The sequence below is a fragment of the Chrysochloris asiatica genome, unplaced genomic scaffold (assembly GCF_000296735.1).
Source record: "Chrysochloris asiatica unplaced genomic scaffold, ChrAsi1.0 scaffold00014, whole genome shotgun sequence".
Lineage (NCBI taxonomy): Eukaryota > Metazoa > Chordata > Mammalia > Afrosoricida > Chrysochloridae > Chrysochloris > Chrysochloris asiatica.
The window spans coordinates 10030636-10046335 of record NW_006408532.1 but is presented as its reverse complement, the minus strand read 5'-3'; the positions used below and the strand labels follow the sequence as shown (position 1 = coordinate 10046335).

The window sequence follows — 15700 nt, the reverse complement described above, 5'->3', positions numbered from 1 at the left end:
GATAGGAATCCTCCTCATACACTCAGTCCCTGAAGGAAGTGGGGCACTATCTAAGGTAAGGGTATGCAAAAACATACTCAAAGTGGATATCAACTGGCACAATTGATGCTTGACTGTATGTTCCTACTAAGGGACCTAGCTTTCCTGAGTGCTGTCCCAATTCCTCTCTTAGTGGATAAAGAATCCGTAGAAGACAAAAATAAATTGTCTTGAAATGATGAGAACACAAAGGAGAGGCATGTATTCACCAGGGAGGGTAATGTGATTGGGCCTTGGCTACTGATCCACTGTGCTGTTTGGTAAGAGATATCAAAAGGCTGATGATGATCTTCAACTATTTCTGTTCTCAGTCAGAAAAGCCACAGACAGAATTTAACAGCAATGCTACATAAAGAACTTCATGAGAGTCACAAGAACATTCAGAAGACTTCTGTTCAAAAACCATTAGAAAACAGCTCATCACAAAAATGGAAATTCCTTTTGTTGGCAAAGTACATGTCACAGGTGCAGCACACACAGAATCATTTTTTACAGCCAACTGCTTTGCTGACAAGTGGAGGTGCTTACAAGATTTGAAAATAAAAGTGCACACACCATCATCCCACAAATAGCCGAACTGCTGAGAGTCACACCGAAGAATGAAATCAAATTCAAATCCAGATTCAACTCTTTGAATTGGTGGACTCTTAAGAAAGAGGAATCATCTCCCTTCTCCATGCAAATGGATGCAGCCCAACGCATGATTTAAAGTTTCATTCCCTTCAGATACATTTCCATTTGGTGCCTAAAAATGAAAACCAGCAGTTAGATAAGGGGCACTGGGCACTCATACAGCAAACTGATAATGTCCAACTCCAGGAATAGGAGACCTCTCCTTAGTCTTCATGATGGAGAGAGGTCAAATGAGGGAGGCATATAGGAACACCTATCAAGTTCAATTTAATGGTAACTACAGTCATTTTACTGTAAAAAAGGAAAAATGCTGAATAAAATCAGTCCTATTTCCCGTTAATGGTTCATGCTGGTTGACAATACTTCATCTTGCTTCAAAAGTTCACCTTAGTTGAAATTCTAGCACAAGCGCGTATACACGCGCATACACACATGGAGTTTCCATTTCATTATCTTGCACGCTATAGAATAGGGAGCTGTCTGGGTTATGAAAAAATGAGCCATCCACAAATAAAAAAAAGTTCATCCCACAATAAAAGAAATTCTTTCTGAAGAGTTATCCTTTGTCAATTTCAATAACGAGCTTTTAAAAAATAAGATAGCCAGACATTTTTTTCCTGCTAGTGTGAAAAGTCTTCATTTTTCTTTCCCCAAAGAAATTTAAGTATCACTACAAAATATATATAACTTTATAATCCCATCAATTTTAACAGTTTCACTGCCCGCCCCCACAAAAAATACAAAATACAAAAACACCAATAGCTCCTCACAACAGCACACCAACAGTATGTGCAGCACCATATTCAGAACAGCAGACTAAAGTCAGGGTGTCAGTGCGGAAAACAGCAACCATTTTCATAAGTCTGGTAAAAACAAATAAATAAACCAAACCTTCCCTTTATATTTTGAAAACGATTCTCCGCAACTCCCTGTCCCCCCACCCTCCCTTTCTTTAGATTCAGGCTCTTCTGAGACTCTGATCAATGCCTTCCAAGCCCCAGCTATGGAGTGGAATACTCAGTTAGCTATTGGGATTGCTATATTTTCAAAGCATTTTTTAAAAAAAGTTTACTCCCAGAGACAATACAAAAGCTTCCGGTGTTCTACAATAGCAACTCTTGCTCATGGCCACAAAATGCTGAGTGTTAAGTTCAGCCTGAAAGCTCTTTGGCAAATACTCTTGTCATAATTTTGCAAATAATTTTTAAAAACTAAGAGCAAATTCAAGTTGATGTCAATAATGCCACTCTCATCTGTTGTTGTTGTTATGTGCCGTGGAGTCGGTTCCGACTCATAGTGATCCTGTACAGGGTTTCTGAGGCTATAAATCTTTACGGGAGCAGAAAGCCTCATCTTTCTCCCGCAGAACAGCTGGTAGTTTCGAACTGCTGACCTTGCGGCTCGCAGCTCGATTCATAACCACTACACTACCAGAGCTTGTAGTCTGACATATTTTTGAAAGGAAACTAACAGGACAGACCCTGGATTGCACATCACAAGGTCAGCTGTTTGAGTCACTCTCCATGAGAAAGGCAAAGCTTTCTGCTCACACAAAGATTTACAGCCTTATTCCTGCAGAGCCTCTGCACTATATAAGATCATAGGTGGAATCCTGAACCCCATCCAGAATCTTCTAAGGTGGGAAATCTCCACTTGAAAGGACAAGCAGACCAGCCTGAAGCAGACAGAAGAACATAAGATACTTCTTAAGCAGACATGCAGTCTGACAGGTGACCACGTTAGTCACTGATAAGGGGAAGTGAGGGAAAAACAGCAATGAACCTGTGAGCTAAGTCCTATCACGTTCAATAGACTCCTGTGAACCTGGGTGGAGACCTGGATGACCAGCAGTGTGGCAAATCCAGGGGACTCCTGGGCCCAGAGTCAGTAACATAGCCACAGAAGGCTAGAGTGGAGAGTGAAGCATCCAGTTGATAAGAAATGAGGGCATATGCACAAGAACACCCACACATGCAGAAAATACCCACTTGACCTGGCTTCAATGACTGGATGATCAGAACTCAACTAGAAGAAGAAAGAAGAAAAAAAGGGTAATCTCATACAATTTGATAATCCTGACCCATACTTATGGATACAGTAGAGCTCAAAAGAGGGAACAAATCTTTACAGCAATCATTCCCACACCCTCGGTACACAGGGTAAACAGGGATGGGCAACTCGGTTACCCAAAACGGGGGGGTGGGGGTAGGGGCTACAAAGGCAAGAAGTGGCTTACAATCTTTCAAGAGGGAGCCTAGATCCAGAGGGTGTGCAGGACAGTAGTACCCAATCTGTCTGGGCGGGGCTGATGAAAGGAGATGGGGATAGGACTCTTGTGGTACAATAGTGAATAATTGTTATCAGGACTGTGAGGGTTGGAAATGTAAAGGTAGACGTTTTGTAAGAAAAGGAGGGGAGCGGTTAACTTTGCAGTCTAGGAGCGGAGGCACCTGGGACTATCAAGGGAGAAAAGTGGAGTGTGGGACCCTACCCAGAGAAACAGTGATGCCAGAGATGGAGGTAGCGATGGTGACGTGGAGAGATGGAATGGCTGTGGACTCTAGACCCAGAGAAGGAGAGGGGCTGTATGCTGACAACCAAGGGGCAGGCCTGCCATGATTAAAACCCCTCCCTCCATGCATTGTTTGCTGATGCATAGAGGGAATTTTAATCATGGCAAAGAAATGATGTATGATAGTATGATAGGATGAATGTAAAGCCAATGTTCTCCCATGTAAACTATCACATAATTCACAATAAAACACATTAAAAAAAAAAGAAAAAAAGACTTACAGCCTTAGAAATCCTATACAAGATCACTATAAGTTGGAACCTACTTGATGGCACTTAATAGTAACAACAAGCTAAAACCAGATGCTCTTCTAGGTGCCTTAAACTGCATTAACTCAATCCTACCACAGCCTGAAAGCTCTGGTAGCGTAGTGGTTACAAATAGGGCTGTGAACCGCAAGGTCAGCAGTTCGAAACTACCAGCTGTTCCACGGGAGAAAGATGAGGCGGCGTCCTGCTCCGGTAAAGATTTACAGCCTCAGAAACCCTGTACAGGGTCACTATGAGTCGGAACTGACTCCACTGCACACAACAACCACCACCACAGCCTGAGGAGGCAGGCACTGTTTATTAGCAATCCCTTTTAAGGATCAGAAAGATGCAATTAATTACACCTGAGTCCTAAGACCAGCACACAGGCAAGAGGCCCACGCCTATGCAAGCTCCACACCCGTTCATGCTTTCCTGTTCTTTATTTGGGGAGTTTTCAACACTTGTTGTTGTTGTTGTTGTTGAGTGCCATCGAGTCGGGTCCGACCCATAGCGACCCTGTACAGGGTTTCCGAGGGTGTAAATCTTTACGGGAGTAGAAAGCCTCATCTTTCTCCCGCGGAGCGGCTGGTAGTTTCGAACCGCTGACCTTAAGGTTCGCAGCCCGATTCGTAACCACTACGCTACCAGAGCTCCTACAAAATTGATTCTTTAGGTCATTTCAGATGCTAGGAACTGTACCAGGTTCTGGAAATAAAATGTGAGCAAGATAGTCTTTGCCCTCAAGGAACTTGATGTCTAGCAGGGAAAAAAGAAAGCTAAACCTATGTGATAAGGAACAACCTAACCTAGTCTCCTGGTGTGGTGCTGTAGGAAAAGCACTGGACTGCTAATCACAAGGTTGGCAGTTCAAAATCACCAGCCACTCCTTGGAAACCCTATACAGGGTCACTATGAATCGATTTTGACTCATAGCAACTCTGAATAGGAATTCCAAGGAGCATTTGGTGGATTTCAACTGCCGACCTTATGGTTAGCAATCCAGTGTTTATTCTACGGAGCCACACCAGGTCTCCATGAAGTAGTACAAAGAGTAAAAATACTTTTATGGTTCTACATTATAGCTATAAACATTTCACATGTTATTATTCTCATTTAATCTACTGCTGCTACTGTGTGCCGTCACCCAACTCATCTGTGACCTGTAGAGGGTATAGGGTTTCCGAATCTTTACAGGAGCAGAAAGTCTCACCTTTCTCTGCATGTGGTGGATTTGAACTGCCCACCTTGCGGTTAGTTCAATGCATAACCCACTACACCATAAGGACTGAGATTCAAATTCTAATCTACCAGACTTTGGAATTTACATCTTCAACTACTACACTTTTCTGGTATATGAGACAGACACCTGAGTGTGAGTCACTTCTCTCTCCAGACTTCAGTTTCCTCATCTATGTGGTAAGCTTAGGCCCTCCAGGGTCCCTTTTAGCTGTGATCCTTTCTTATTCTAAACATAGGTTCCTTTACCACCACCATTCACCCATCCCTAATTCCTGGCAACCGCTAATATAACTTCCTTTTAAAAAATGTTGTATCAATGGAATCACATAGCATGTAACCTGTGGGGATTAAGTTTTTCACTTAGCATCATTCCCCTGAGATTTATCCAATGTTGTGTGTATCAACACTTTTTTTTCTTTTCACTGCTGAGTAATATTCCATGGTTTGGATGTACCAATTTAATCATTCATTTGTTGAGGGGCAAAGCGTCATTTCCAGTCTGGGGTTATGTGGTACAGTGAAATATTTAATGTCTCTTTCTAGCCATAGTCTTTGTAAACTCCCACCCAAACAACTTTTCACTTTGCTGTTGAGTTGGTTCCAAACATAGCAACCCTATGCACAATAGGAACACTATCCAGGCTTGTACCATCCTTACAATTATTGTTACACCTGACACTATCGCTGCTGTTATGGTGTCAATCCATCTCATGGGGGCGGTCTTCCTCTTTTTCGCTGACCCTCCACTTGAGCAAGCATAATGTCCTTCTCCAGGGATTGGTTTCTCCTGATAATATGTCTGAACTATGAGAGATGAAGTATCACCATCCTTGCCTCCAAGGAGCATTCTGGCTGTAACTTTTCTAACACAGACCTATTTGTTCTTCTGACAGTCCATGCATGGTCCTTTCAATATTCTGATCCAACACCATAACTCATATGCATCAATTCTTCTATGGTCTTCCTTCATTGTCCAACTTTCACATGCATATAAGGCTATTGATAATACCTGTGGCTGGATCAGTTTAAATTTGTATTTCTATTTGTATTTCAATATTCAATTAAATTTCAATTTGTAGTCCTTCAATTTTTGGAGATTTTATTTTTTTTTGACCAACACCTTCAGTGCAGCTTGGACTTCTTTAAGTACCACTGGCTCTTGATTATAATGTTACCTCTTGAAATGGTTGAGCCTTGACCATTTCTTTTTGATACAGTGACTTTGTGTATATGTTCCATCTTCTTTTGATGCTTTCTGTATCATTTCAATATTTTGCTCATCGATTCCTTCAATATTGCAATTTGAAACCTGATTTTTTTCTTCAGTTCTTTCACTTGAGAAATACTGAGTATGTTCTTCTATTTTTGTTTTCTAATTTCAGGTCTTTGCATATTTCATTATAATAACTTGACTCTTGTCTTCTCAAGCTGTCCTTTGAAATTTTCTGTTTAGTTCTTTGACTTCCTCATTTCTTTCATTCATTTTACCATCTCTACACTGGAAAGCAGGTTTCAGTCTCTTCTGACATCTATTTTGGTCTGTTTCTTCATTCCTGTCTTTTTTCCTGTATGATGTTCTTGATATCATCACAGAGTTCTTCTGGTCCTTTGGTCATTAAATGTCTAATGCATCAAATGTGTTCTTAAATTGGTCTTTAAATTCAGGTGAGATATATTCAAGGTTGTATTTTGGCTCTTGGGGACTTGTTTTACTTTTCTTCAGCTTTGTTGTTGTTGTTAAGTGCCGTCGAGTCAGTTCCGACCCATAGTGACCCTGTACAAGGTTTCCGAGGGTGTAAATCTTTACGGGAGCAGAAAGCCTCATCTTTCTCCCGCGGAACAGCTGGTAGTTTTGAACTGCTGACCTGTGGTTCGCAGCCCGATTCGTAACCACTCTGCTACCAGAGCTCCTTTTTGCCAGCCTACTGGGTATAAAATGAACCATTTCGGAAGCAGAGAAGGGATCTCATTACCATTAAGGAAGATTAGTCAGGAGTGGATCCTTTAGATCTGGAGATTTCTGTGAATTGAGCCTCCTAGACTCAAGGACATAAACCTGTGACAGCCACGAAGAGGCAGAGAAGTAGCAGCAGCAGAACCAAGAGCCAGAGCATGAAGCAAACTGGTGGGCCCCTTGGCCCACAGAGCAGGTAAAGCTGAGTACCTATGAGCAGAAGGCTAGCTTGTGGAATGGGGAGTAGTCTCCAGGAACTTAACTGGGAGAGGTTTGCTGACCCATAAGCTAGTCAAGCATCTCTGGGCTGAGAGTATGGTGGAGTGGTTGGTGTGCCCTTTGGGCATTTATCAGCAGCACCTAAAAGAGCTCTGGAACATTGCTACAGTAGGACTGAGGCCAGGCCAAGAGGCTGAGGACCAGAGAAAGGACTGCCTGCAGGCACAGCTGAGTAGAGGCTCTCCTGACTGCAAGAACTGTGCCCAGATTATTTCTAATCCTGAATTGTAACCTGTTGACTTCCCTAATAAACCTGTAACTGTGAGTATAGTGTCTGAATTTTGGCCATTGCAATGAATTATTGAACCTAGCTGAATAGAGTGCTATGAGAGTGATTTTTTTTTTTTTGCCATATTTGCAGATTATTTGGAATAAAGTTACTATAACGATTCATGGATATGTTTTGTGTGAACCTAAGTTTCATTTGTTTGGGACAAATGCTCAGGAATGCAATTGTGGGTTGTATGAGAAGCACATACTTAGTTTTATAAGAGCTGAAACTGTTTCCTAGAGGTGTGTATGTATCATCAAGATGTGTTTTTAAAAGTTCCTCAGGTGATTTGGATATCCAGTTAGAGAGCCACTTGTCACATGTTCCCCAAGAGAATTTTTGAAAAATTACAACTTGACATCTAATCTGACTCCCATAGGCTTAATAATTGCAAAGAATGTAATAGACATTGTGTATGAGCTTTAATTATTTTTTGTTGAAACACTGACGTTGTAGATTGAGTCCATTCTTGTGGAAAATGTTCACTATTCCACCTACTTGGCTAAGAAGTCAAACCAATCAGTCAGATTATACTTTGTCAGGAAAAAACTTACTTCCTTATTTTTTTTTTTTTAAACTCACAAGTATATGTTAATATGTATTTTTCTCATGACTAACACAACTCTCTTCTGAATTATAATTCCAAGGTGAATATGAATAGATGGTCAGAGGGAGAGACACAGGAAGCTTTTGCCATGAGTTTTATAGGAATTTTTTAAAAAGCTCTCTTTGCTTCACTATCTTGGGATTCTCCACCCAGAATTCTTGATTAGTCCCCTTTTTTGAGGATTTTACCATTCTAGATTATGTACCACCATGCAAGAAAGAAAGAAATGTTAAGGGGCACATGAAAAAAACAGTGGTGCAAAAATGTCTTCACCACAGGCCCACTTTTCAGAGAGATCAGTTTTAGGGAAGAGATGGCATTTCAATGGAAGAGCTGGAAAATGATTCCTTAAATCCTATCCAGGCACACCGAACTTCCAACAAAGTCTTCATGTCCCCCACTTGAAGACTACTACTGCTCAATATCCTTGGTTCACTTGACCTGCTTTGTAAAAGGCAAAACTTTCCCCCATCCCTGCCAACTCTCATGAACTGGGCTTTTTTAAGTCTTAGCTTTTTATCTCTGCAGCATCCTTCATTCAGGACAGGGAAAGTATCAAAAACTCTGAGATTCACTTTTTTCTTTCCAAAGTGGAGACTGGTACTTGCAAGCCTGAGGTACCTTGGCCAAAGACATTTGGTGGCAAGAATCTTGTCCCTCATCACTCCCTAGCACTGATGTCTTTCATCCTTTCTTTGCTCCTTCCAATTAGGTGATTTTAAATTTTACCTGTCACCCTCACTTCCCAGTCTTTTTTTCTCTTTCTCTTTTCTCTGTGCCACATGTGCTGAAATAACACTTGGAAGGGACCATATGAATATTATAGTCTGTCTAGTCTTCCATTCAAATAATTCATTTGACAGTATATCCAAGAAGTCTTCTTCCTTCACCCTAAAAGAATATCCAGATAAAACAAAATGAAAAAGTATGGTATCATATGTGGTTCTGTAGGATAAACATTGTACTCCTAACCACAAGGATGGCAGTTCAAATCCACCAGTGGTTCCTCGGAAATCCTACACAGGATGACTCGGAGTTGGAACCAACTTGATGGAACTTAACAACAACAAATATAACAATAAAATATTATATTTGAGAGAAAAGAAAATGCAGGCATATAGTCAAAGCCCCATATGCTACCTGCCCTCACCCCAGTGGCAGAACAGCGTTGTATGCATGTAAAGTTGTGGTTCTACTGACATTCTTTACATAAAGAATCCTCATGAATGAGTGAGACCTGTTTGGCTCAATTATACAGGGCATGGCTACTTAAACACCACCAGGGCAAAGGGTGGAAGACTAGGGGGGCTGTTTTCCTGTTCCACAAAAATGCAGGGGGAAGAGGAGAGGTGACTTGTTGATCTGTCAACCTGCTGTAGGTTAAACATTAGAAATCACTTGTTTAATCAGGTACTCAGGGCAATTAGAATTGGAGAAGAGAGATTTGTTTAAGGAAATTAGAATTATGTGCAGGAACGAAAACCCTATACAGGGTCGCTATGGGTTGGAACCGACTCAACAGTACTTCACTACAACAACAACCCTCTGTGCACATTCCTAACTTATATACAAAGAAATACTGTAGCCCCGTCATTTATATACCACTGTCCACAGCTGCTTATGAGCTCCCATTGGTGGGCCAGAGATTCAAATGGTTTACAAGCCTAAAATACTATCTCTCCACTCATGATTTGGAGTCCTGGTGTGGTGCTGTGGATTAATATGCTGGAACGCAAAACTGGTTTGAATCACAAGGTCAGCGGTTCAAGCTCACCAGTCGCTCCTTGGAAACCCTATACAGAGTCCCTATGAGTTGGAATCGACTAGATGGTACTTAGTAACAACTCCTGATTTAGATTCAATTTAAATTTGCATTTCTATATAACTTAAGTAGTAAGAGTCTCTTAAATTTGAAGTTTATTTTTTCCACAAAAACTTCCATAGGATGCCAAGAAGGAGAACTTCAACATCGAGAGTATTTATATTTACTCACCACATGCATACTTTATAACAGATGTTTTCTTTTATTTTTTAAAAACAGATTGAATGCTTGTGGCAACCTTGTGCTGAGCATGTCTCAGTGCTATTTTTTGCTGTTGTTAAGTGTCATCGAATTGGTTCTGACTTATAGCGACCCTGTATAGGGTTTCTGAGGAGCAGCTGGTGAGCTTGAACTGCCGACCTTATGGTTCAAACCAACTTTGCAGTCCAGTGCAATAACCTGCATCGCCACACCAGGACTGATTTCACGTTTCTGTCACATTTTGGAAATTCTTACGGTATTTCACACTTTTGGTTGCTATAAGTTGGAACTGACTCCATGGCACACAACAACAACAATCAATTGCACACTTAATAGACTATGTTGCTGTTGTTAAGTGCTGTCAAATCGGTTCTGACTCATAGTGACCTTGTATAGGGTTTGTGAGGTATAAACATAACTTTTATATGCACTGTGAAACAAACAAGATGTGTGTGGACTGACTTTCTTGTGTGGTCTGGAACCGAAGTTACAGTGTAAATTGCATATACGGTATATAGAAAAAGAATCAGTATCTATGACCATAGCATACAGAACCTTGCAGGAGAGGGGAACGATGGCATGCCTTGGCTGACTAAAGAGTAATGGTGACACATGCCCTAAAAGGACAAGAGAATTTATTTAGAAGTTCAGAGAAGAATGTGATCTATGACTCTCTGATGAGGTGGTATATGGAAAAGGGGAAATGAGGTGGAAAGGAAGGAGAAAAGAGGAGAGGAAAAAAAAAGAGGCTTTGTGGCATAAGGGGCACCTGAGCTGGGCACAAAACAAAGTCAAAAGATGAAGTTAATGACAGCGTTTCAGGAAATCATAACATATCTACAAGCTGCGAAGGTGCTAGTCAAGTAAAAAGTTGGGATGGAAATTTGTTTCGGGAGGAGACGAGAAGCAACAGATGACTAGGCTGCTGCAGAGAGTACAGAATAAAGGGGAGCAAGACTTAGAAGGCCAGGGAGATGATGAGCAGGCTAGGAAGGTCTGGACCACCCTGGTTAACAGGAAGCTGCAAAATCTTAGAGGTGAGAAACTGGACAGATTAGCATCATGGAAGAAGCTCCTTACTGTAGCATGAAATAGGTAAATACCATGCTACAGTATGATGAAAACGGTATCAACACCAAAACCAGCAGGGAGATTCCTGAATCAGTACCCTACCAAACAAAGGTGCACCTCAAAGACTGTTTAGAAAGTGATAGTGTTGAGGCTAAAGATTCTAATAGTTAAAATTACCGGATCTGAAGTGGGAGGGCTTTGAAAAAACAAACAAAAAAAAAACACCCCTTACCGTCTAATAGATTCTAACTCATAGCAACGCCATAGAACAGAGTAGAACTGCCATATCGACTTTCCAGAGCTGTCATTCTTTACAGAAGCAGGCTGCCACATCTTTCTCCTAGAATGGCTGGTAGGCTGAAACTTTTGACCTTTAAGCAGCTGTGCACTTAACCACGGCACCACCAGGGTTCCTTTTGGGCTTTGAAAGCTAAGCTCTAAATCTGTCTTGCTGGGTTTTCAAACCAGCCTCATGAACCAGCAATGTGACAGTTTAAATTACCACTCCCTGGAACACAACTAAAATTCGTTTCAACATGCGGAACAAATTTTTCCCCTTGTTTTACTGACTAGCACAGTGCTTAATCCTTTACTTGGTATTGTTGTTCTTAAGTGCTGTCGAGTTGGTCATGACTCATAGCGACCCTGTATAAGGTTTCTGAGGCTGTAAGTCTCTATAGGAGCAGAAAGCCTTATCTTTCTCCTGTGGAGTGGCTGGTGGGCTTGAACCACCGACTTTATGGTTTGCAGTCCAGTGATTATCCTACAGAGCCACTGCACTCCCCTCAATTCATATAATGGTTTGCAAATCTCAATGTGACAAATAAGTCCAATGTTATGGCTCTTTCTAGTTGGCTTAGGGGTTGAAGTATTTTTAAATACTAGAGTTAAATAATGCCTCTGAAAAGTTCTAAGGGACTAAACTTTAACCTCCAAAAGGTTAAAGAACCCTGCTTCATAGGAAAAGTTAGAAAGTTCATATTGCTAAAGAAGTGATCCAGTCAGCTACTATCAAAAACCCTAAACCAAACCAGCATAAACTGATCTAGATTGCAAGAGATGAGGCCAACAGTTAAGTTCTTAGCTGCTAACCAAAGGGTTGGTAGTTCAAATGCAACCAATGGCTTCACAGGAGAAAAGACCTGGCAATCTGATTCTGTAAAGAATACAGTCAAGAAAACTCTATGTCATTTCTACTCTGTATCAACGGTATACAACAACATTGGCAAAGTTTTAGAAGTCTTTACTATTCAGAAAAAAAGTACCAGAATTCCTGCTTGTTGTTTAGCTCTCTGCTTTTCTGAACTTTTATTGCACAAACAGCAAGATTGTGACACTTAGAAAGCTGTCAGGTAAACATGCACATCGCTTCCCTTGACAGGATCTGTTTATCCATATGTTTATTCAAGAGACTAGAACTGACCTAGTGACCTTATCTCATCAGAAAGCAACTGACAAAACAAGGTTGCGGCAGGACCCAAACTCCCAGGGTTCTCCCTAAGCTCAACATAAATCACAAATTCTACACGTGAAGATCATTTTGGAAAAAAACAATGTGCATAATTCTGTTATTAAAATGATGTTCCACAAAAGAGAGAACTAATTTTATCAAACTGCAATGCACACTGTAAAAAAAATCCCTAAGGTGTTATCTTGTTCTTCAAATAAAGTCTGTTGTTATTAAAGAACCAAATACTCATACGTGAAGGAGTCCTGCTGGCATAGTGGGTTACGAGTTGGATTGCTAACAATAAGGTCAGCAGTTTGAGTCCACCAGCTGCTCCATGGGAGAAAGATGAGGCTATCTGCTCCTGTAAAGACTTACAAAGTTGCTATGAGGTGGAGCTGACCTGACAGAATACAACCACCACCATCATCCATAAATGAGGGGAGATTTGTTCAGAATCAGAAGGGTTCATCCTTAGTACTTTCCTACCATAAAACAAACAAAAAAAACCCCAAACCTGTTGCTATAGGGTTGATTCTGAATCACAGTGACTATATGGCAGAATACAACTGCCCCATAGCGTTTCCAAAGCTGTAATCTATAAGGAAACAAGATTGTCACATCTTTTTCCTGTGGAGCAGCTGGTGGGTCTGAATCACAGACCTTCTGATTAGCAGCTAAACACTTTGCCAATGCTCCTTTTATTTTTTTCTTTCTTTAAGCAGACAATATTTAGAAGGAAGAGAGAGGGAACATACATTTTCTGTTTATAAGGACTCAGTCCCAAAAGGCAGATATTCAGACAAAAACCAAAGCAACTGTGGATATCAGAAAAGAGATAAAAATATATACAAACATAATAATGAACTAGAATTTTAGAGTGACAGTCTGAATTTACTTGTGATTTAGTGGGTGATCTTGACTGAGTTATGATCAGAAAGTTTTTAGTCTCTCACTAATTTCCTTCAAAAGTGTGCGATAAAATTCAGGCATGCTTGTTAGTAATCGCATACATGAGCCCTGGATATCCCCAGATAAATGTAAGGCAAAGTTCCCGCCCCCGCCCCAAAAAAGGAGAAAAGCCAAAGAGGATAGAGAGAAACACTGTTGACTGATGATGTATGGAGGGGATTGTAATCAATGTAATGAAACAAGTTATATGAATGGCTGAATGTGAAACTGATGATGTGCTCTGTAAACTTTCACTCAATCCACAATAAAAACCTTAAAAAAAAATGTGCGATAAAGAATAGTAAGAGAAGAAAAATCTGCAAAGTGTCATGGTTTTATCTGGAAACATTCTAGTTGGACACAGTGACTACTTGTTTACTATGTGCACAAGTTTTAACACTTTTCTGCTATACTCTGTGGCACTATAGGATAAGCACTCGACCACAAGGCAGGTTTGAACCACAGATTGGCAGTTCAAACTCACCAGCCACTCCTCGGAAACCTGGGGAACTCAGTTATACTGGGTCACTATTGAGTCAGAACCGACTCGACGGCACTTAACAACAACAACTATACTCAGGAGGCACACTAGTGGGGTAGTGGGTTACATGTGGGGCAGCTAACTGCAAGGTCAGCAGTTCAAATTCACTAGTTCCTTTGTGGGAGAAAGATATGGCTTTCTGTTCCCATAAAGATTTACAGCCTCAGAAACAGGTCAATGTGAGCTGGAGCAGACTTGACACAAACCACCACCACCACCACCACCACCATTACACTCAAGTGGGTAAAAACAAGATTGGGAGTTGTGAAATGTATTGATCTAGATTTCTGGAAACATTGGGCCAGAGAGACACTGTCCATTAATAAGATCCAAGCTCAGATGAAGAATGTTTTTATTTTTATATTATGCATTATTGCCCTGAAAAGGTTAAAAGGTTAGCCTTTCCTGAAGGCAAAAATGCAGATAATGTAATCAGTGCTAACTAGTTTAAGACAATACTAACCCTAGTCAAATATAAAAAGGGTACCAGTTTGAAGCAGCCTGTTAAATAGTTACCTTGGTATAATAGCTCAGGGATGGATTTTCTGTGTTATCATGAACAGTTTTTTAAACAAACAAAACTTTTATTCCCAAATGAGTCTGTCTTCTTAAAACCTTCACAGAGTAAATCTACACTTCCAAAAAGGCCCTCTTTCAGGATTCCCAAAGAGACCACAAAAATCATAATTGCACCAAATTATTTATCTATATACGTAAAAACATGTACTTTTCTTGGTAAAGGAGATCATACAACACATACTGCTTTTTCACTTAACACATCATAAAATTATGTACATGTTTGGGCACATATATCATCTTACTAGCCACCTAATATACATTTACATGTATACTCTAGTGTATTTCAGAATCCCTTTTATACTTTTATACTTTGCAGGAGACAAAAACACCCTAAAAAACAAAATAAAGGAAATTCTTAGCTTTCTGCAGAAACAAATCTAATAGATAATATTTGTCAAAGGATGGCCATGGGCACTTCCACGAGGTTTCAAATTCTTTTGGGGATGGGATAGAGCATTAAAAACAAGCCAACAATAAACAAATGAAAAACATGTGCTTCTAGAAAGCTCTTGTGTCATAAAGGGGAATGGTGGCAAATCTGACAGACTATAGAAAAGTCACCATCTCCCTTCTCTTTCTTAAAGCTGTGAACCAAATCCTAGCTTCTTTGGAGTTCAAGTCCCACATATAGAAGAATGGAAGACTAAATCAAACAAAATTCTTGAAGCTGTCAAATTACTTCAAAGTTGATGGTCAGGGGCCAAGTCTTTATTTTACCTTAGAGTCCAGCTCAAGAAATTCTGGTATTATCAAGGCAAATAGGAACTCAAATGCCTGCAAATTGCTTAGAAAAATCCTTCTCAATACTTCCTCTCAACCATTCCTCTAAAAGTGTGACGATGTTTGAGAGAGTCGTTTAGGAAATGGCTGACACAGATTTAAACTTAACTGGCAGGTTCACTATTATCCAAAAGGCAAAGATATTTACAGCAACTTACCTCCATCATCCAAGGGCCGCTTTTGTACTCCATAGCCATACACTGAGGGGTCCACTAGAGGTGTGGAATTATTCAAGTGAGGAATTGAATCAATTTTAGCAGCAATCTACAGAGAGAATCAGATTTAAAAATCAGTAACAAATCATGGCTTACTTGAGGAAGAGAGACAGGTGTTCTCTGTAAAAGGCTGTTGCCCACTTCTCCCAAGCTGGATTACTGTAAGGCAGGGGTTGGGAATGTCCAGCCCCTGGGCTGCAGTTTTAGCCATCATATTAGAGGTGAGTTAATTAAATGCTTGACAAAAT

The 15700-nt window shown here is 40.5% G+C and overlaps 1 protein-coding gene across 1 annotated transcript in view; it reads right to left on the bottom strand.

Annotated features, from left to right (window-relative positions):
- The window catches only part of FUBP3 (far upstream element (FUSE) binding protein 3), a 60215-nt gene that overhangs the window by 29210 nt on the left and 15305 nt on the right, over positions 1 to 15700 (bottom strand). The window contains exon 2 of the mRNA XM_006834876.1: positions 15396 to 15501. Coding sequence (XP_006834939.1) covers positions 15396 to 15501 — 106 coding nt within the window. The remainder of the gene's footprint in view (positions 1 to 15395; positions 15502 to 15700) is intronic.